At 38.0% G+C, this 23,931-nt stretch overlaps 1 protein-coding gene and 1 long non-coding RNA gene across 16 annotated transcripts in view; one reads left to right on the top strand and one right to left on the bottom strand.

Annotated features, from left to right (window-relative positions):
- Window positions 1-3,776: 3,776 nt before the first annotated feature.
- Window positions 3,777-10,526, bottom strand: LOC106625181 (uncharacterized). 2 transcript variants are annotated; one of them, XR_011397245.1, is made up of 5 exons: window positions 10,345-10,526; window positions 9,958-10,104; window positions 9,674-9,894; window positions 4,371-4,476; window positions 3,777-4,028 (listed from the first exon to the last, which is right to left on the bottom strand). It is a non-coding gene; the product is annotated as an uncharacterized lncRNA (long non-coding RNA). The 2 variants fall into 2 exon arrangements; XR_004976607.2 differs by having other exon boundaries at window positions 9,958-10,346.
- Window positions 10,527-10,587: 61 nt separating this feature from the next.
- The window catches only part of Ca-alpha1D (Ca[2+]-channel protein alpha[[1]] subunit D), a 74,550-nt gene continuing 61,206 nt past the window's right edge, over window positions 10,588-23,931 (top strand). For 11 of the 14 annotated variants that reach the window (XR_011397243.1, XR_011397244.1, XM_070112360.1 and 8 more), the window contains exon 1: window positions 10,588-10,675. Coding sequence is in view for 11 of the 14 variants with exons in the window: in XM_070112360.1 (XP_069968461.1) it covers window positions 10,603-10,675 (73 nt within the window). In the remaining 3 variants the exon portion in view is untranslated. The other 3 variants (XM_036363067.2, XM_036363080.2, XM_070112361.1) reach the window with 3 other exon arrangements.

Here is a 23,931-nt window from a genome sequence, read left to right as displayed (position 1 = left end):
GTCAAAACAATCAGCTGATTCGAAAGTTAAAGAAAAGAAACAGACGAAACACGGTTGCCGCTCACTTAATATTTGGTGCATCAAACAAAACATATGTAAGAGTTTAATATTAAATGTTATATTATTATTCACAATTTGTGGTGGCATATATAACTATATCAAATATTTAAAATATTACACTTTCTTTCTGGCAATAAACATATGTGATAAAATTATGTATGTAAATAAAGCAACAAAAAAGTACATAAATAAATACATTTCGCCCAACTGGCAACCATGGTGACAATATCTACTTTCAAATTCGCTGGCAAATAGAACATAGATGTATTTAAAACTTCAAGCGCTTAAAGCAAAGCTACATTTGGCCTCTGTTCATATTGTAACGAATTTCTCCATAAATCTTCTACCTTGTAACTCACTCTTGAGTTCGATCACTGGATTGTTAAATTAAAGTTCCAATTTAATAGCTATGCACTTATCTCCTCTAACAACTTAGCACTTATTGCCCGTTATTCGAGCTTACAACTTCTTGCTTATGTCTCAATTGTTCTTAACACGATAACACTCTAACTAAAACTGTGTTTGCTGCACAATGTGGCAGCCCTTATATAGTACATCTTTAATAAAATTTCCCGTCTAGAACATTCTGGCAACTACGAATTTGCTGTCTAGTTGCTTCTAGCAATTTATCGTCGGTTCGATTTTGTTCTTTCGTCCATGTTCGTCACACTGAGTCTGATCGTCTCGATTAGAAATATTTGCGTTACCAAACACAAAGCTTTTATGTCCCCCATCTCGTCTTCTAAGTTGGTATTAACTTCCGTAGCCGTCCATCTCTTATTGGAGTTAATTCTATCCGTTTTGAATGCGTCCGCCACTGGTTCAGCCTCTTGATTAGGTATTGTGCATACTTCTGGTCATTCGTTGAAATGGTCCTTGACTACCAAAACATTACTATTTCCTGATTTTTTGGTAGGAAACGGACCATCTTCATCCTCGCCTATTTGCTCAACTGGCGCACCCGAATTGTACTGTTTCATCTGGCCATGACTCATGGACCTTGATCCTTTAGCTACAATGCACTCAGCATATTTCGCAATCCTCTCCATAGCTGATTGACGACTACCAGTCCAATAAAACCTTTGCTTCAATTTCTCCAAGGTTTTCGTGATTCTCAAGTGCCCTCCTCTTGGACCTTTGTACTGCACGTTAAGAACTTCAGGAATTTTAACCTTTAGAACAGCCATAAGATTCCAGCACCCACAAACCTACTTTAAACTGCTCCGCTCTGCCCAATTTATTTCTCCGCTCTTAGTACACTGGTTCAACTCCTCTTCATGCATTATACCTTACAATTCTGAACCTTCTTGCAAAGAGTCATCGGTTTAGGGTTAATTATATCCTGCTCATCCACCTGCGAGGATACCTGTGCTGGTATACACGCTTCGTGCTCTTCTAACTGTGAGGACCCTTTTACTGATACACAAGTTTCCTGCTCTTCTGACTGTGAGGATCCTTTTACTGGTTCACACGTTTCTTCCTCTTCAAACTGTGTTTACAACTGCGCTGACATACATATGTCCAGCTCTTTCGACTGTGAGAACCCTTGTACTGGTATACACGCTTCCTCCTTTTCTAACTGTGCGGACATCTGTGCTGCCATATACGCTTGCTGCTTTTCCGACTGCTCATCTTTCATTGATATATAAGGCCCGTGCGCTCCCAACTGTGCTGACAAACAAACCCAAATCATTTTAAATTGTGCTAACATACGTTCCCCATGCGCTTCCAACTCTGCTGACACACGCTCACCAAACGCTTTCAACGCAGCCAAAACAACCTCTGTTGAATATTGAGTGTCTTCCTTTTCTTGCATTCTCGTTGTTTCTTTCTCAAATTCCAATTGAAACATATATTCGTCAACATTAACGTTTTCTGCTTCCATGGCCTCTCGTAAACGTGATTGTAAGTCGGCCTTTACTCCATTTGTTGTCAAGTCACGTTGCTCCAGCTCCTTTTTCAGTTGTGAAATCTTCAGATCAATAAACTTAGCCAATATCAAACAATTCTCTCTTTGGGAATTTCCTTGACAATCCCACTTCTGACACCCATTGTAACGGATTTCTCGATAAATCGTCTAACTTGTAACTCACTCTTAAGTTCGATCACTGGATTGTTAAATAAAACTCCCCAATTTAATAGCTCCACACTTATCTTTATTTCTAATTCCAACAACTTAACACTTATTGCTCGATATTCGAGCTTACAACTTCTTGCTTATGTCTCAATTGTTCTTATCACGACAACACTCTAGAACTGTTTACTGCATAGTCTGGCAGCCCTTATATAGTAGATCTTCGCCTCTAGAACATTCTGGCAACTACGAATTCGCAGTCTAGTTACTTCGGGCAATTTATCGTCGGTTCGATTTTTTCTAGTATGCACGTTCATCACAATATTTTGTGTTATGGATCGCAATCCATCAATATTTCTTGCTACACATTCAATAAACATCGCGATTCTGGATTGCGTTCAATATATATTGAACGTGAAGCAGTCCCCTATAAGTGAATGAAAACTGGTTCATAGGGTTTTTGTTTGGTTAGCTGTTGGTTATAGGAAACAGGTGAACCGGTTAATTCGTCATTTGCTATGAGTTATTTGTTTGGTTATCAATTGGTTACCACTGCCCAACTTATTGATTACCTATTTCCTTATAAATAAAACAATTGAAATTCTTATCATATTTCTATTTGTTGAGTCTTTTTTTTTTGAAATTTACATTTTTATACTCCATGGTTCTATTTTTATTTTCTATTGGTGCCTAGCAAATCTGTTGAAAAAATACCAAATTTTCTTATCATCAAAACATTGGATTTTCAGATCACATTTGGAAAATATGTACATCCAAATAAACCTGAGAAATCAAATTAATTTGCCTACATGCACACCCTGCGTTTTGTCAAGCAAATTTAATATTTTTAATCACTCCTTACGTAATTTTCTTTTTGAAGGTCAGGCGATCAATCATCACTACATCAAGAACTATCTGACCGGTCGGCAGTCATCCGTCTATATTTCGAAACTCCCTAGAAAGAATTTCTTTATCTTATATGCAGATGAATGTACGATCGACGGCAGGCAATGGAATCGATGACATATGTTCGAAATTAAACAACTATCTTACCGATCTTTCTCACTTCTTCTCTGCAAGGAGCTTTACTCTCTCCCCCACTAAATCCACAGCGAACCCCTTTTTCTACCTGGACGAAAGAGTACAGACCAGATCTTAATATCATTTCGAGTCGGTAACCAGTAGCTCCTGAGGAAGGACAAAACAACGTTGTTGGCAACATACGAGGCAACATCTTCGCTGACTCCTTCCCACTGATTGGTGTACTTGAAGTTAAATGACCACCCATAGCAGATGAAGAGCTCGAGAATCTAGAGTGACCCTTGCGCAACTTCGTTTTGGATACTGTAGTAGGTTAAACTTCTATTTATTCAGAATCGATCCCGACATACCAAATATATTTATATCTTACGGGCAACGAGTGATCGCATGACTCTAACGACCTCTTTGCATGCTAAATGAATCCCTTTCATCTAACAATACTCTCTCTAAAGTCCGGCCCTGTCGAAACAGCACGTTTCCTGGACCCACCGTTAGATGACTTCGATGACAACTAACTTCAACCTTCCCACCTAAGCGGGAAATAGATAACTACTACAACAACACCACTGTCAAGTGGTTAATTGACTCGCAAAAGTTATAATTTTCATTTACATGATGTCAATATCATTTTGTTCGCTTACAGCGGACGTTTTAAGTACTTTATTGTTAAACCTAAAAAAATTGTTGAAAAGTATAATATTAACAATTATTTAAAGTAAAATGTTGCTTGTGCCGTGCTGCTGCTGCTGCTCTTGCTATTGCTATTGCCATTGCCGTTGTTGTAACTGTTGCTACTGCTACTTCTATATAGGGGAAGTAATCACCCTTTCTTTGGTAATCATCATTATCGGAACTTAAAAGATAAAAAAAAGAAAACAATAAAAACGCTTTGTATTACACAGGTACATAAAGCCGCAATCAAATTTAACATTGGAAGCGCTCAAAGTAAAACTTTAACAAATAAATTAAACACCAAAGCAAAAAGACATTACCGTTTTGTTTTAATTTATTTTAAAAAAATTGTATTTGTACAACCAAGCACACCAAAATTTCTAACTATTACAACTATATTTAATACGTTTTTTAGAAACAACATAAAATTCAAGTATTTACTTTCTTTATAAACGCCTTTTGAAGCTATAAAACAAAATAAAATAACATTATATTTAAAAAGCAAATCAGACAAAGTGCTTACCTCAAAATTTTTTTCCAAATAATGGCGGCCGTTGTTGATGAAAATTGGTATAGCTTTATGTGCATCTCTTTCTTACGCGTTCAAAAAATATGCATGATGAATGTTGCTAATCTTGCAATAGAATTTTGAAATTAAAAACAAAAAGTTAGTTTTGAATATGTAGTGGTGTAAGAGGTGAAACTTTACAAGTGTAGTAATGAGTTGGTTTCCTCCGTGTTGTAGGGGTTGTTTCTCGTTTTTAATTAATTTTATTTATTTTAAAATTGTACAATTGGTGAGCGTTGGCGGTACAGTTGTTAAATTAAACTAGAACTTAAATCTAAGAATGCTTAAAACTAGAGTCTCACGGGAAGCAATTCGCAGCTGCCTACGTGACTTCGTTAAATGTGTCCAATTGCTTTCTCTTTCCCAATTTTTCCCGTTTCACGCCACTGCCATTCACATAAAGCGACTAGCGAAGAATTTGCGGCCAGCGTGGGAACGCGGATGGAGGCCGTCCGCGGACTTCCTCATGCTATTAATCATAATTTTTTTGGGAAGCTTTGCGTTCAGTTTCGTTAAATTTTTGATGAATCTTCAAGATAGTGAATACAATACGTCTGAATACTCAAGATGCTCCCCGTGAAAACTTAGCGGCTTACGTGAAAAATTTAGTGGTAATACCTCCGAAGAAATCTGTATTCATTTCTGGATTAACAAAAGGTACCTCGAAAATCAAGTCTTACGTTTCGTCGCGTTTAAAAATTATTGATATCCATATCTGTAAGTTTAATTTCAGTAACAATAGATGACTTTAAAATAAAAGAATACACTTTAAAAATCTTTTATATAGAGCATTCTGGCCACCCAGGGCATTTGTACGCAAATTTGTGCCTAAAATCAGAAATATTACTGAGGTGAGGTCTTAATGCAAAATTAACTAAATTGTATTTCAACAGTACTAATTCATATACGTTCACCTAATTTTGTTAAGATATCTTAAATATTGACTGATACATACTGTATAATGCAAACCGGAAGTTTGAAAATCTTATATATTGTGACGAGCAACAAAATCGAATCAACGATAAACTGCCAGAAGCAACTAGTTAGCGAATTCGTAGTTGCCAGAATGTTCTAGAAGCAATGTAAAAGATTTACTATATAAGGGCTGCCGGATTGTGCAGCAAACACAGTTCTAGTTAGAGTGTTGTCGTGATAAGAACAATTGAGACATAAGCAAGAAGTTGTAAGCTCGAATATCGAGCAATAAGTGTTAAGTTGTTGGAATTAGAAATAAAGATAAGTGTGTAGCCATTAAATTGGGACTTTTATTTAACAATCCAGTGATCGAACTCAAGAGTGAGTTACAGGTAGACGATTTATCGAGAAAACCGTTACAATTGGTGTCAGAAGTAGGATTGTCAAATAAATTTCCAAGGAGATAATTATTTGAAAATGGCCAAGTTTAACGATCCGAAGATTCCACAACTGAAAAAGGAGCTGGAGCAACGTGGTTTGGCGACTAATGGATTAAAAACTGAATTACAATCACGGTTGAGAGAGGCCATGGAGGCGGAAAACATTAATGTTGAGGAATATGTCTTTCACATGGAATTAGAGGAAGAGACAACAATAATAGAAGAAAAGGACGAAGCTCAATGCCCGTCAAAGATTGTGGACATAAACATGATTTTTGCTGCAATATCGCAGATGGGTAAAGAGATGTCAACGCAAATGTCGACACAATTTAAAGAACAGGATAAACGTATGTCTCAAATGGAAACGCGATTGTAAACGCATTTGGAAGAGCTGTTCGCAGCGCAAGATGCACGTTTTTCAGCACAGTTGTCAGCACCGAAAGAGCTCGACGTGAATATGTCAGCGCAGGTATCCTCACAGTTGGAAGAGGAGGAAGCATGTGAACCAGGATCTTCACAGTATGAAGAGCAAGAAGCTTGTATACCAGCAAAAGTGTCTTCGCAGTCGGAAGAATTGAACGGGCGCATGCCAGCGCAGGTGTCCTCACAGTCGGAAGAGGAGGAAGCGCGTATGTCAGGGCAGGTGTTCTAACAGTTGGAAGAGGAGGAACCAGTAAAAGGTTCCTCACAGTTAGAAGAGCAAGAAGCTTGGATACCAGCACAAGTGTCCTTACAGTTGGAAGAGCAGGAAGCGTTAATACCATCACAGGTGGAAGATCAGCATAAAATTGAACCTGAAACGGATGACTCTGTGCAAGAAGATCCAGAATTGGAAGGTACATTACATAAGGTGGAGTTGAACCAACGTACAACGATTGGAGAAATAACTACAGGAAGGCCAGTCACAAAATCATATTGGGCAGAACGGAGCAGTTTAAAGTTAGTGTATGGCTGCTTGCATCGAGTATGGAAAAGCGAAAATGGGCAAACCTTCCGAGTACCTATGGTTGTTCCAAGGGTTGGAATTCCTGATGTTCTTAACGTGCAGTATATAGAAAGGATTGCGAAATATGCTGAGAACATTGTAGCTAAAGGATCAAGGTATAGGAGTTATGGGCAGATGAAACAGCACAATTCGCGTGCGCCAGTTGAGAAAATAGGCGTGTATGAAGATGGTCCATTCCCCACCAATAAATTAGGAAATAGTCATGTTTTGGTAGTCAAGGACCATTTCAATGAATGGCCATAAGTATACACAATTCCTAATCAAGAGACTGAACCAGTGGCGGAGGCATCCATCAGCAAGTGGGTAACGAGATTCGGTGTTCCAATGGAGTTACGTTCTGATCAAGAATGGAATCTCGAGTCAGCTTTAAGTCAAGGGATGTACCAGAAACTGAGTATCCGGAAAACGGATGGAATTAACTCCAAGAAGAGAAGGACGGCTAACGATGTCAGCACCAGCCTAGAAGACGAGATGGGGGACATAAAAGCTTTGTGTTTGGTATCGCAAATATGTCTAATCGGGACGATCAGACTTAGGTGGAGGGCAGTGTGACGAACACGGATGATAGAACAAAATCGAATCAACGATAAACTGCCAGAAGCAACTAGTTAGCGAATTCGTAGTTGCCAGAATGTTCTAGAAGCAATGTAAAAGATTTACTATATAAGGGCTGCCGGATTGTGCAGCAAACACAGTTTTAGTTAGAGTGTTGTCGTGATAAGAACAATTGAGACATAAGCAAGAAGTTGTAAGCTCGAATATCGAGCAATAAGTGTTAAGTTGTTGGAATTAGAAATAAAGATAAGTGTGGAGCTATTAAATTGGGGAGTTTTATTTAACAATCCAGTGATCGAACTCAAGAGTGAGTTACAGGTAGACGATTTATCGAGAAATCCGTTACAATATGTTATTGGAAGCTAGGGGAAGTATTCAACCGATTCCGGTTTTTACTATTACTAGAAAGAGACGCGCTTTGAGTTTTATTAAGATACCTCACAGATTGACAGATATAATATATAAACATATAATATATAAAGTCAACCAGAAGTTCGCAAATATTGATATTACGCGGATGTTTCTCATGCGCGGCAGTGGTGACTCAGGGATTTTGTATCTCCTAGTAAAAACAAACACCTCGATTTTACTTGGGTTAATGGCGATTTACAATATTAAATTCCATATGACTATTCTCTTTGCAGTATATTATTTGAGAGCCAATGACGTAATCGAAATACAACTTTACATACAAAGTGTATATAAGGAGTGTGATTTCACGTCCAAAAATAGTCGAAATCGAACCATAACTTTTCAAGTCCCCAGTTACCGAATATGCCGACTTCATTGCCTATCTCTGACTTTTTACCCAAAATATCTGGCAACCTATGAGATATCTTAATGAAAGTCAGAGAGCATTTTTTCCTAGAAATAATATGTCGTGTTGCCAAAACTAGATAATATCGGTACAATACTTCCCCTAGCCCTTATATGCTTAATAGAAAGCTTTTCGAACTCCTGCAAAATAATAGGAGCTAAATTTATCTATGGACAGGGTCAGAGTTTGTTCGCAGGATACCTTGTAGGGAACTAGTCCAAATAGGAATCAAACGGGATGATATTCGAACAATCAGTAAGAGTGGCCATATCAATATTTAGTAAGTAAGCTAATGATTACGAAAATAATAAACAACAAGTAAGGGCTAAGTTCGGATGTAACCGAACATTTTATACTCTCGCAAAGTCAAATGGTATACTCGTTTTAGATTTCTTTGTGGGTCCACATATTCATTACCTAGGGGCTTGAACAATTTTGCCTCGATTTAGACAGTTTTTGGTCACAAGGTGGCATATTTCAAACGTATTATTCACGCAAAGTTTTACCCCGATACAATAATTTTTGCTTGATATGCATAGTGGAAAGTGAAAGAATCAGATGGAATTGAAAATGGTGTTATATGGGAAATAGGCGTGGTTGTACTCCGATTTCGCCCATTTTCGCACTATGACATAGAAATATGAAAAGAACGTTATGCACCGAATTTGGTTGAAATAGATTAAGCAGATCCCAAGATATGGGTTTTCACCTAAAAGTGGACGGGACCACGCCCACTGACTAATTTTGAACGCGGTTCCTATAAATTCATCTCATACCATCCCAAAGATACAATTTAATGTCTCTGGCGTGTTTAGTGCTTGATTTATCGCGCTTTTAGTATTTTTTAACAGTACCGTTATATGGGGTGTGGGCGGAGTTGCCACCCGATTTCCACTATTTTCACACCGTCAATAGAAGTGCTAAAAAATTTGCTTAAAGTGAATTTTGTTAATATAGCATTAGCGGTTTAGGAGATATGCACATTAAACCTATTGGGGGCGGGACCACGCCCACTTAAAAAAAAAATTTTAACTGCAGATGCCCCTCCCCAATGTGATCCTGTGCGTGGCATTGGTCCGATTACGCCCATCTGCAATACCAACCGTCTCACGGTACCAAGAAACATGTTTACCAAGTTTCATAAAGATATCTCAATTTTTACTCAAGTTAGAGCTTGCACGGACGGACGGACGGACGGACAGACAGTCACCCGACTTGATTTTGATCGTTCAGCTATATGCAATACTTGTCCGATCTGCAGAGTAGAATAGTAGAGAGAGCAAAAATATTGATGATGATAGAGCGGGGGTTGATAAGTATAGTCAATGGTGCCGTTTTACTCAGGGTTTTTCACTTTATATTGGTTTTATTCAAACATTTAACCGCCACAAATCATGTCCAAGTATGCGTTTTGGTGAAATGTTAAAATGTGTCAAACTAAAGTACATAACTTTCGACAAGAATTTATTTATAAGAGTTTGTTGATTACAAATTTATTTTCAAAGGTACTAAATACAAAACTTACTACTGTTATATTTTAGTCAGCTCACACTGCATATCTTATGTTGACTTGGTAACAAGTTACTTGGTGCAATGTAAGAATGATTAATATTATATAATGCATTTGTACACAGTCAAATTGTAAAATTTAAACTTTTTGACATCATATGCAAATATTTCAAACACGATTATACCTTCCGAAAATGTAACCCATTTTTGTAAAATTTTAATGCTACCAAAATAAATCTGAAAAAAATTGATATCCGTGTGAATTAAATTTTACATATGTATGTATGCTGTAAAACAGACCGCGGCAATGTTTTAGTTGAAAATATTTATGTGTTGTGACCGTATTGTATTTGTAGTGTGGTAGAATGATGGCATGTTTATTCTAGTTCATCAGTTTATTTGTTAAAGTTGACGATCGCAAGTGTAACGTTCACATATATCCAGATACTGTACTTAAAAAATTGTTTGTGAATATTTTTGTTTAATACTAAAACTTTATGAAAATATTAAATATGGAAGAAAATTAAGCAAGTGTTTTGAAAATTGTTAAGTACGAAAATAAGGTCTCTAAAAACAGAAAAAGTGATGTTCTATTAAGCAATAAGGAAAAGAAAATCACACGAGCGCGAACGAAACGAGTGTATATTTGTATGTGCTACTTCCTCTTTAGGTATGATATACTCTTACGTGTATATGCATGTTTGTCCATATGTTTAGACATTATTTGGTGATCCATAAATACCCTGCAGTGAAACAACAAACTAGTCAAAAATTAACTTACTAATGAGTTGTTTATTGAACCCAGATCAAGAAACCCAATCAGTAGAATTATCTTTTATATTTATGTTTCTGCTATTAGACCGTTATCTTTCTGACCGAAATCCGAATAAACATCTCATATGGCATTAACAAGTAAGAATACCAGTTGCTTGTGTGGAAAAAAGAATGTCGACTGTTTGTGTTTTCGGTTCACACCAGGTGTTAGCTAGTTTATTACTAGTTGATATCACAGCAGGGTGTAAATATCTATATACACATATTCTAGTATAATATATAGTGGTATATTTAAGTATTATACATTGGTGACAAGAATTCTGCGGTTCAACGTGGCCGAAAGCTCGTTCTATTGATATGAATATAAAATTACAAAGCGGAAAACTTATTTTCGAAAACGCAGTTTAGAAAATGAAACAGAGTTTAACACTTGCTTTGATTTTCAAAATAAATACATGTCATCTATGCCAAAACTTAAATATTTTGCTGTATATACACATAGCCAATAAAGTCTGCGTTCACCCGACACTATTTTTTAAGTGAAGTAAAAACACAATGTAAATAGGTAATTCAGTTCAAATTTTCTACATGTATTTCTTCTTTATATTTTTAAGTTCAAACTGCAAAAATAAAAATGTATATTCCTATTTTCATTTTTGTGATAACGGGATTTTAGTGTAAGGAGAAGTAAACATAGGCACCATTAAGTCTGCGTTCAGCTTTAAAATTAGTTACAAAAGTATTAAAAATGATAATGAAAAATTAAATTAAATATTTTGTTGGATAGCCGCGTTGTTTTAAAACCTCGCTCAATCGATTCGGCATATGTCCCATCGGCACTGATCTTACCAACTTATCTGTTTCCTCAGCTGTAATCTGGGACCATTCTTCTTTCATAACACTTCGTAAAGCCTCTTTACTTGTTATTGTATGATGACGAATTCTTTTTTCCAACAGATCCCATAGATGCTCAATAGGATTGAGGTTAGTTGATTGAGAGGGCATTTTAAGTTGTCTAGGAGCATTGAACAAGAGCCAAAGACTAACTATTTCCGCTGTATGCTTCGGGTTATTATCTTGTTGGACCCAAAACGTCGAAGATAATCCAAGAGTGCCACACAATTTGTCGACCTTTTATGCCAAAAATGCAAAATTTACTTTCATCCTCCTTCAAATTCAATGCGCATTCGAATGTTTACAAGTGAAATATATGGTAGTTTCGGCACAAATTGTTTTTTAATGGTTATATTTGCGTTTTCAATAATCTTTGTGGACGTAATTCGAGGGTTAACTTTCACCATATTTATTATTTTCCGTTCTTTCCGGGCTGATAATATTTTCGGACAGCCAGATCGCGGTTTTGACGTTAAAATTCCGGATTTTTTAAAATTTTTTACGACGCGCTGGACAAAAGAATACGTTCTTCCAATAGTTTGCCCAATTTTTCTGAAACTTTCGCCATCTTTTCACAACTTAATGATAATTTTTCTTTCCGACAGACTAATTTCTTTTCCTTTGGTTTCCATTTTTTTAAATATTCTTAAAACTAGTCACGAGCTCTTTAAACGACTAATTATATTAAAACACAATAGAATCTACGCAAAAAGAACGAACAAATTCATGAGAAGTAACGGTATTTCCAATTCAAGCTAACTGAACGCAGACTTAATGGTGCCTATGTTTACTTGTTCTTACACTAAAATCCCGTTATCACAAAAATTAAAATAGGAATATACATTTTTGTTTTTGCATTTTGAACTTAAGAATATAAAGAATATAAAGCAGAAAATTTGAACTGAATTACCTATTTACATTGTGTTTTTACTTCACTTAAAAAAATGTGTCGGGTGAACGCAGACTTTATTGGCTATGTGTATACATGTGTATAAATACATAGAAGTACGTAACAGAAAAATATATATCTAAGTTTTCCAGTCAGAAGTAGTGATTGCTTTTGCCTAGTTTGGAGTTCTAATAAAATAGATATTTTAAGTTATTATTACTAATGGATATATTGGAAATACTTAATATAAGGTAATGCGATACCTACAATTACAAGTTTTATCCCGATACAGTCATTGTTGCCTGATTTGCATAGTGGAAAGTGAAAGAATCAGATTGAATTTAAAATGGTGTTATATGGGAAGTAGGCGTGATTGTAGTCCATTTTCGCAGTATGACATAGAAACATGAAAAGAACGTTATGCACCGAATTAGGTTGAAATCGGTTAAGCAGATCTCAAGATATGGGTTTTCACCTAAAAGTGGGCTGTGCCACGCCCACTGTCTAATTTTAAACGCGGTTCCTATAAAGTCATATCATACCATCCCAGAGATAAAAGTTAATGTCTCTGGCGTGTTTAGTGCTTGATATATCGTGCTTTTAGTAGTTTGTAACAGTACCGTTATATGGGGAGTGGGCGGAGTTGCCACCCGATTTCAACTATTTTCACACCGTCAATAGAAGTGCTAAAAACATTTGCTTCCAGTGATCTTTGTTATTATAGCATTAGCGGTTTAGGAGATATGCACATTAAACCTATTAGAGGAGGGACCACGCCCACTTAAAAAAAATTGAACTGCAGATGCCCCTCCCTAATGTGATCCTGTGTACCAAATAACAGTCTTGTATCTTATTGCGGAGCTTAATTATGGCAATTTATTTGTTTTTGATTAATGGCGTTTTGTGGGCGTGGCAGTGGTCCGATTACGCCCATCTGCAATACCAACCGTCTCACGGTACCAAGAAACATGTCTACCAAGTTTCATAAAGATATCTCAATTTTTACTCAAGTTAGAGCTTGCACGGACGGACGGACGGACAGACAGTCACCCGGATTTTAACTCGTCTCTTCATCCTGATCATTTATATATATATAACCCTATATCTAACTCGATTAGTTTTAGGTGATACAAACAACCGTTAGGTGAACAAAACTATTATACTCTGTAGCAACAGGTTGCGAGCGTTTTTAGCACCTCCATCAGTGCGAAAATGGGTGAAACCAGTTGACAACCCCGCCCTTTCTCCATATAACAGTACTGTTGTAAACTACTAGAAGCGCGATTCAAAGTATACATTCATTCTCACAACAGCAGGTTCTGCGATACCGGAATTGACCCGGATTTTATCCGGCCAAGGGCTGTTATTTCGACGATCTAACCCTGTTTGGATCGGTAAGTTTTAGATTAAGTCTGTCGTCATTGGAGCAACGCCTAGCAGCAGGGTTGCTCCGTATCCTCCTGACCCGTGCTGGCATCGAGTCCAACCCGGGCCCCGAGGTATTCTACTGCTGCGTATGCGGAAAAGACTCCATCCAAATTCCACCTCGGTTAGGTGCAATACATGCAATGGATGGAGCCATCTTAAGACCTGCTCGGGCCTTAAGACACACAGGGAGTGGACCACGAGTTACGTGGCCCCATGCTGTCAACGCAATAATGCGACATCTGCCTCAACGGCCGTGCAACCTGCACCATGTTCGCGCACTGCGCTGCCACTCCAGTCGAGTGGCCAAGATAGGACCTCCACGGTCCCAAGGAGCTCACATAGACAGCATAACTCCCAATCTGACCAACCTCCCCCCCAACCATCATCCAGCTCCAATCCTCGTGCGAGAACCACACAGCAACTCCTGGTTCCTCGCACAGTCTGTTCCGTGTGTCAGACCATAATACGCCGGAATGTCACATCAGTCAAGTGCAATTCTTGTACTGGCTGGTGTCACTTTCTGTCGTGTTCTGGCCTGCGCACTACACGAGAGTGGAGTGCGTCGTATGTTGCCCCATGCTGTAGGAGTCTGCCCCCGCAATCACATACAGTGGCGTCGCCAACCAACACCACAGTGCGACAACCGCCCATGCGGATAGCACAGCTGCAACAACCACCACCTACACGCACCCCACTCACCCCTAGGATCACGACTGGACACCCGCGACAAACGCGACTCTTACAATTTAACTGCAACGGACTCCAGAGCAAGATCGAGGAGATAGTTGCATTTATGAGCCGGGAGCGCGTAACGGTAGCTGCGGTCCAAGAAACCAAGTTAAACAGCCGCTCAGATCTTCTGAGTTGTGCAGGTTTCAACGTTTTACGTAAGGATCGCGAGCGGGATAATTGAGGAGGCCTAGCCTTCATATTGCACAACACCGTGCAATATCGTCTAATCGATGTTGACATCGACCGCAGGGACACCACCCTAGAATGTCAGAGTATAGCTGTCCGGTCAGGCGATGTCGAGCTCGAAATATTTAATATATACATCCCCCCAGTTACATGTTGCCCAACAGGATATCACCCGAATATAGATGCGCTACTTCGTGGAGAAAGTGCTAGGCGACTTTAACGCGCATCACGATCTTTGGCATTCCTGCCTGTCAAACGATCGTAGGGGGATGGAGCTGGCGGAACAGATAGACGATTCGACATTCTGCACAATGAACGACGAAGCCCCCACCAGAACTATGGCCACCTGTAATAGCTCGCCAGATATTACCATCGCTAGCGGTGGTCTGATAAAACGTATAACCTGGCGACCTATGCTAACTCTTGCATCAGACCATCTGCCCATAATTATCTCGATCGAGAAACCTCCTGACTTTATTTCTGTGGATAACCGCACTTATGTTAACTTTAACAAAGCTAACTGGGTCGGCTTCACAGAATTTACTGAGAGCACCTTCAACGCACTATCCATTCCTACGGACGTCATCGTTGGCGAGCGTCAATTCCGCAAGGTGATCGCTGCTGCTACTGCTCGCTTCATACCGGCTGGAAGAATAGCGGAACTCCGCCCTAATTTCCCAGCCGAAGCAGCTGTATTAGCAAATGAGCGCGACACCTTACGCCATGCCGATCCCTGTGATCCCCGAATAAGGGATCTCAATTTGGAGATTCGGCAAATGGTAAATCATCATAAGCGGACAAAATAGATAGAGCACCTGAAGTCCTGCAACCTCTCCACCGGTGTGAGTAATACTTTGGACTACTGTCAAGGCCCTGTCAAATCCGAGGAGACATGACGATCGGGTTGAAATTCAATTCGATGGCCATGCCTCCTCGGACCCGAAGAAGTGCGCGAGCTACTTTAGCCGGCAGTTTATACTGCACCCTTCGACCGACAAGGCCAAACGAAGTGTTACCCGACGGCTGCGCAAAATGCCAAAAGACTGCGCACCACTTACTTTCACCGATGGGGAGGTTCAGAGTGTCATCAAAAAGGCGAAATCGTCTAAATCCATCGGCCCTGACGGAATAAGCATGCTGATGTTAAAACATCTAGGCCCAACGGGAGTAAACTACCTCACCAAGGTCCTCAACCTGTCGATATCCACTCTTCAAATACAGTACACCCACAGCACTTAGCGTCATAAACGCCCAGATAGTTCATGGCCTGAACCAGAAGCCACCCTGCGAGAGGACGATCCTCGTAGCGTTGGACCTGTCAAAAGCTTTTGACACAGTCAATCACGCAACGCTACTTGAGGACCTGGAACAATCAACGTTCCCTCCAGGGCTGAAGCGGTGGACCATGAACTACCTGAGCGGTCGACACTCCTCCGTACTATTTCGAGGTCAAAACTCCAAACTCAGGAAAATTAAACAGGGGGTTCCACAGGGGGTTCCGCAGGGCGGTTTCCTCTCCCCGCTACTGTTTAATTTCTATATTTCAAAACTCCCCCAGCCACCAGCGGGAATGTCAATGACCTCGTACGCAGATGACTGTACGATATTGACGTCGGGCAATGGAATCGATGGCATGTGTTCAAAAGTAAAGGGCTACCTCTCCGATCTTTCTCGCTTCTTTTCTGCAAGGAACCTAACACTCTCCCCCACTAAATCCACAGCGACCATCTTCACCAATTGGACGAAGGAGTACAGACTGGACCTGAACATTTCAGCCGATGGCACAAAAATTCCGACAGTAAATAACCCTAAAATTTTAGGCGTCACTTTGGACAGTCTGTGCTCTTTCACTCCTCACACGACCGCGATAACTGCCAAAGTACAGAGCCGCAACAAAATCCTCAAGTCGCTTGCCGGCAGCTCATGGGGAAAAGACAAAGAAACGTTGTTGGCAACATACAAGGCAATCGGCCGGCCGGTCCTCAATTATGCAGCCGCAATATGGTCGCCTGGATGCAGTGACACGCAGAATAAGAAGCTTCAGACTTGTCAGAACACTGCACTCCGGACTATCACGGGATGCCTCTTAATGTCTCCAATCGAATACCTACATAGCGAGGCCCGTATGCTTCCGGTTAAGGAACATAACGAGCTCCTCTCCAAGCAGTTTCTGCTGGGATGTTTTCGCAGAAACCACCCCTGCAGTCGCCTGCTTGTAGCGGAGCTGCCTCCTAGGAACATCAAGAGGTCCTTCCTTGACTACGTCGACGACATTAGACAGCACGCCGACCAGACTTCGGACGCAACTAACTTCAGACAAGCACTGACCGCCATTCACAGTGGAGCCATTAACACCTTCACCGACTCCCTCTCAGTGAATGGCGTAATACGAGTCAAACCACCACCCATTGCAGACACAGAGCTCGAGTTGCCTCGCGAATCTAGAGTGACCCTCGCGCAACTTCGTTCTGGATATTGTAGCAGGTTAAACTCCTACCTATTCAGAATAGACCCTGACATACCAAACACATGTCCTGCATGCAATGAGTCTCCGCATGACACTAACCACCTCTTTGCATGCCCAACAAACCCCACTCATCTAACACCCCTCTCCCTATGGTCCGACCCCGTCGAAACAGCTCGTTTCCTGGGCCTTCCGTTAGATGACCTCGACGACAACGAATCTAGAATTTACCACCCAAACGGGGACTAGATAATCGTTACAACAACAACAACAACAACAACTAGAAGCGCGATAAATCAAGTACTAAACACGTCAGAGATATTAAATTTTATGAGATGAAGTGGGGCACCGCCCACTTTTGGGTCAAACCCCATATCTTGGGATCTGCTGAACCGATTTCAACCAAATTCGGTACAAAAAATTCTTCTCATATTTCTATGTTATAATGCGAAAATGGACGAAATTGGATTACAACCACGCTTATTTTCCATATAACACCATTTTAAATCTCATCTTTAACTTTCCACTATGCAAATCAAGCAACAATGATTGTATCGGGGTAAAACTTTGCGTGAATAATGCATTTAAGTATGCCACATTGTGACCAAAAATTGTCTAAATCGAACCAAAACTGTTCAAGCCCCTAGGCCTAAGATATATAATTGTAATTTATATAATAAAATAAATAAATGAAACTCTCGATAATAGTATGTTTGAATCGGATCAATAGTTCCTTTAATATAAAATTTTGCCAACACCTGAAGTAATTTCTCGGGCTTTGATACTTTGGCTTTGTCACATTTACTCCGATCTCATGTATTACTGTTAATTTTTACTAGCGCAACGTGATATGTGCGATGTTTACGATATTTGGTACTTGCGTGACTGGCGAGTAATTATCTTTTCCAATAGGAGTGATGTCTCATTTTAATTTAGCTGCTGCGCTATTAAGGTATTTGCCATTTAAACTGCGCGTACATCGATTAAGTTTTTTTTTTGATTTTTTGGTACACACCATTTTTACGTTCGTGTTGTGAAGGGCTCAAGATGTGCCATTTTGATGCACTATCGTAAGACCTTTTTGACCTCGCTATTTCGTTACATCGTTGCGTTCGAATTATTTGGTGCTCTCATTGATGAAACTATTTGTAACCTTTTTGTAGACAACCATTCAAGGTTTGGTGTCTGATGGATTCCAAGTATTGTATGTCAGGTTTGTGATAAAGCTGGGCATCACAGAGAAAGTGAAAAACTGTTTCCTTACTCCTTTCTAATTTGCAGCTGCAGCAAATATTGTTATAGTGTGGATCTAAGTTTAGTGCAGGCTCTCCAGTCTTGTCATACTTGAGTCAAATCTGCTTCGTTATCTTGCATTTCGTTTTGATTTCTGTCTGTTCTGAGATATTTTTTTAAATCGGGTATACAGCTCTCTCTTGCTCATTTTTAGCGGGCAGCCACCTCTAATCTAGAATCTAGAGAATCGCCATTCATGTCTGGAGGATGACTCAACGGAAAGTGACTATTGAAATCCAACCTTGGGAGGATATAGTTTGATTAATTTAAATTTAGCTGGTTAAAAGTAACGCTAAGTCCTGTTCTAACCACCTAGCTTCTTAATTCTTGTAGCTGAACATGCTGATACTTTCTGAATGAAAACGTCTATGGGCAGTTGAGGTACGAGCATATTATGCAAGTTATGTCCTAAATAGCGCCGATAACCCCTACACCCGCTGTTCTCTGCATTCCATTTAATTTCCAGAAGGTATATTAGTTTCTTTAATGCTGGCCACCAAACCATGCTTCATATGTCCAAATTGTTCTAATGACAATCGTATACATCTACGTGACTATATTCGGCTTGTATATATGTATGTATGTACGTTTTATTTCTTCGTTTTTCAATGTTAATTTTCCAGCTCAGTTTGATATCACTTTTCAAAGCTTAAGTATTTGTGTGTGGAGGACAACGAACTTATCTGTCAAAGGAAAGGTCTGAAGCAAAGCGATGCAAAATTTCTATGTAAATCAGCCATAAGAGACACAGTAATTGTTTGGATATAATTCACAATTTTTTGCATATGAACTTCTTTCAATGGATTGGAGTTTTGGTAGTCGTGACTTGCTAGCATTGTATAAATCTACAAGTAACAAATCCTAAGATTACCCTAATACACATGCAAAAATATTCCACTTGGTACGGGTTGCCTCGAAAATTCTACTACTAAAATCACACTTGGTACGGGTTGCCAACCAATATTCTGCTACTAAACTCACACTTTGTACGGGTTGCCAACCAATATTCTACTACTAAAACGTCCAAATGACAGAAATCTGCTATAGTGTGTTGCCGTGTCATGTTTTAAAATTTATAACTTTAAGAATGTTTTCATTCCATATTCAACATTTTTCGGTTGTTTTCATTCCTAAAGATTAAATTTGCCGAACACCCAAAAAAGATCGGTAACGCGTCTATATTGCAACCTCAGAGGTGGTGCGGAAAAGCAATAAATAGATAATAATCTTTTGTTTCGAAAATATTCTTGAAAGTTTTCATTATTATTTGCATTACAAATACATGTTCATAAACAAATTGTTAAACTAGATCCTTTTATTTAAAACTCTGTCTCAAAAAAAGGCATATTTGATCAGGTGATCACGGCTGTTTCACACACATAGGAAAACAGCTGATTCTTTGGCTACTTGTAGGCTCATACAATGCTTGCTAGGCAGTGAATGAAGTTAGACTGCGTTCACACAAGAAGTGTTTTTGTCGGTCATTGCATTCACACGAGCGCTACGAGTCCGACAACTTGAGTCGCATTTTCTGTATTTTCGTACGTATCAAATTCTTAACTTTTTGGATTCTTCATGTACGCGGTGCACAAAATCAGGGTCGGCTTTAGAATAACGTTTCAGGCTTTCGGGGATAAAATGGGTATGGGCGGATAGAGGAGATCCTCCAGATCAAGAATATATATAGATATAGCCGCGGGAAACTTATAGTTTTCGAGATATTTACGTTTAAAGTTGAAAATTTCAACTATTTAATGTACGTATTTTTCCGCTTTAAAATGAATTATACACTTATATTTTTCACTTTTATATCCTCTAACACTTGACTAATTTGTTTTTAGAAATTTTTTTTATATTAGATGCTGCAAAAATAGCTTTATTTCAATATTTAAATCATTCTTCAATATTAATAATTTTGACAATAACAAAATGGTTGTGAATGTCAAAACACCAGTATCTATACTTCTATGGGTATTCTCATTTAGATTAACCACGTTTTTTTTGTGTATGCTAAATATCTCGCCGCGGCGCGATTAAAAAAAAATGATCAAAGAGACATCGCACGATTTGTTTATTATAGTCAACAAAATTACGCGAAAAAAAAATTTCGTCAACTTAAGGTTTAAACTAAATAAGTGTTTCATTAGTCCTGTGAATAAATGATTATATCACAAAACAAAAAAAAAAACTGAATCTGCACATGATATTATACCCGCCACAGCAGCCATACCCCGTAATTGAACAATTCGTGCGTTTACAGGAATCCTACGTGCACTTTAACTATTTATTTAGTTTTTAGTACTGATATTTAAATACCATTTGTAACAAAAACAAGAGGGATTTTGTATTTATATATTAAGAGAACATTTTTATAAAAAATAAAATAAATATAAGGAACAAAACAATTCAGATTATTGTATGGTTGCTTACTTTTAAAACTTCGAGAACTGACAGAGGCTTTGGAGAATCATTTTCTTTCTCTTGCTTCTCATACCATCCAAAATATCCAATGCACATATGTTTTCAATTGATTTGCAAAAATGCCAACTGTTGTTTATCACAAATGTTGCTGTTGTCACATACATATATGTTCGGCAATGCCCGATATTTTTTTAACGAATATTTTTTTTACAATCAACAGAAGGAAATTAAAAGTATATTTTTTTTCAGTAACTCAAATTTTTAATTAATTATGCCGGGAAACCAATCAACCGGGTTCCATTTACGATCCACTTACACGTATTTTGTATGCAATATATTTCTGACCGATGAGATGAATCATGTAAGCGGTAAAATCAATTAACTGGAGGTCAATTAACTGTTGATTCTGTAATAAAATTAAAATTTTCGAACATAACGTATATATTCATTTGAAACCGAGCGCTATTATAACCTTGACAAGAATTTCAAATTAAAATAAAATGCTGAATTGCATTCGGTCTTTTCGTCTCTCCTCGTCGTTCCATCGCCTAAAAAAGCGGTTTGAGCGACAAAAAGATTCCTCCTGTGAATATCGTCACACATCACAACGTACCGTAGACATAGCGTTGCCATTTTTTGCATCACATCACAGAGCTAATCAAGGAAACTGGCCAAACTTTTGTGAATGTGTGATTTTTTGTCGCGATTTCTGCTATAATAGAGACATATGGGCTGACTTCGAAAACGTACTACTGCAAAGTATCGATTCAGCATGACTGCAGTATTTATACATCGTCGGTATGCAACCACATTGCAAACAGATGCGTTGTATAATTTGACGTTACAGAACCTAATTGCTAAACAAAACAAAACCAGAAGGATACACATAGAAGAGGTATCATAGAAAGAGACAACCTGCCATAATTGTAATTTGATAGAACGGGAAAGATGTTGAATATCCAAGGGGAAATGGGTTACTTTTTTGCCACTCGCTGAACAAAAGTAGAACATTTTCAATGTCGAAAATATTTCGGATGCATTAAATAACATTATACTTTGTTCTTATACGTTGCAGTTGACGTTTCAGGTCGACTTTATACCGCATATATCGGCCAATATGTGAGATATCTTAAAGTAATTTGGAGATCGTCTTCTCATGATAAGATTGTGAATTTGCGCCTAAAATAAATAAAACCGAGTTAATACTTCCCCCAACTCTGATATAACATACCTAATATGCATTTTTAAACATCCTGTTGCCTTATTATGATATATATCGGTCGAACTCTAATATATCTAATTGAAACTCAGAGAGCAGCTTTTTCTAGTAATAATATGTCGTGGCAGCATATCCATATACCTAACATAAATATATGTATATGTATATCGGTCAGTATGTAAAATATCTTAGCACAGGTGAACGTATAATATTGGATATACGAGTATTATAGCTTAATGCCGAAAATGCGTGAAATCGGTCCACAAATTTTCTAAGTTATATAAAAGCTGTTCTATATACTAAAGTTAATGCAATCAGCGCACACCTTCCGCACCTGGGGTTGAATTTATATCACATACATACATATATCTTATTTAAGTTAATTGGGTTGATTTGAATAGAAATAGATATTTTGGATATTAAGAAATATATAGTGTTGAAATAGAGTGAGTATATGACCTATAATTTAGGTTCATAATAGAATAAATAAGATTTTAGTCTATTCACTGTTCAATCGAATAATGAAATTTGATTTCTCGTGCAACATTTCTTAATATTATATAAAGATGTGCTAACACCTAAAAGTATCTCCCCGGCTTTAATTCTTGAAAATTGCGGGAGTATAAAATGTTCAGTTGGGTGCAACTTTATTTATCATTTACAACTACATATTTGGCCTAAATATGTCCATTATTTTACATTATTAAGATCCTTGCCCACGTTGTAGTGATTTCGAATAAATGCATAGTAACGATTATTGTAATCTTTATCCATGTAAATGTGTTTTCTTGTTTATATTTCGTAAGAATCTCTGCCCATGCGTGGTAAGTCCTTATAATAGAGATAGTGAGTGTGAGTCACAATAAGTTGTTTGTTCCTAAACTCCTATTACTATAAAATTTTCAGATTTCGGTTCATTATTAACGACAAACGTTCACAATGGAATGGATAAATGCTGAAAAAATTAGATAATCGGCAAAACTATGTTTGATATTAGTATTTAATCAGAAAATCGAAAGAAAGTGTATTGTGATAGAAGTGCCAGTTTTGATATATTACGAATCCCTTATTTTATTTGGCAGTCAATATCTACACACATTCAGAGTTTTTAGCAACTTTGTGATATACGGTAAGATAATTAACAAGGGAGCTTCAATGACAATAAATTTTTATTTATGTCTCATTTGTTGTGAATTTGCTTTGAGTGAATTTATGTATAACAACCTATTGGCCTTTTGCGTTGGATTAAGAGTAGTGTATGGTTGACAGTAAAAAGAGCGAAACGCAGCAGATGAGGCGAGAGATACGTGGAGTTTTGGAACCTTTTGATTAAAACAGATTTAAACCACCTACGCTATGAAAAAAGGTAATTTGTGTTGTTAAAATTCAGAACTTTGTATCAAAAAATGTATGTTCCTAGTCTATAAAGGAAAGAGGTTCTTCTTCATTGTGTATGTCTATTCTTCTTTATTATTGGAGTCCTAGGATCACAGTAATATATGTGAAGTCTGCTTTAAGAATTGTTATTACACCAGCTCAGAATGCAAACAAGAATACACCACCAAAAAACACAATTGTTTTCTATTGTTAGTGGTTGCATATTAATTTGAAGTTAAACGTGACTTAATGTTATTAATATACATACATATGTATGTACACCACGTATTGACACAATCAATAACGAGGTTTTTTGTTGATAAATCATTTATCAATCAACGCTTCTGATTACAACATTGTGCATGTATTAGGTATGTGCACCCAATCAGTATCATAATTAACGTATGTTGTTATGTGTTTTTAGGAATATGAAAAACAATTACGGGTAAATATGTACTTAATGTTGGGGTTGTAAGGGGTGACACAATTAAGTGTCCTTTTTATGAATTCGAAGGAATTACCCCTTAAAAAAAAGTTATGTAGATTACAAATCCGTGAGTGGAAAGTGAATTTTTTCAATAATTTATGTATATTTTT

The sequence above is a fragment of the Bactrocera oleae genome, chromosome X (assembly GCF_042242935.1).
Source record: "Bactrocera oleae isolate idBacOlea1 chromosome X, idBacOlea1, whole genome shotgun sequence".
NCBI lineage: Eukaryota > Metazoa > Arthropoda > Insecta > Diptera > Tephritidae > Bactrocera > Bactrocera oleae.
This window is presented reverse-complemented; position numbering and strand designations above follow the sequence as displayed.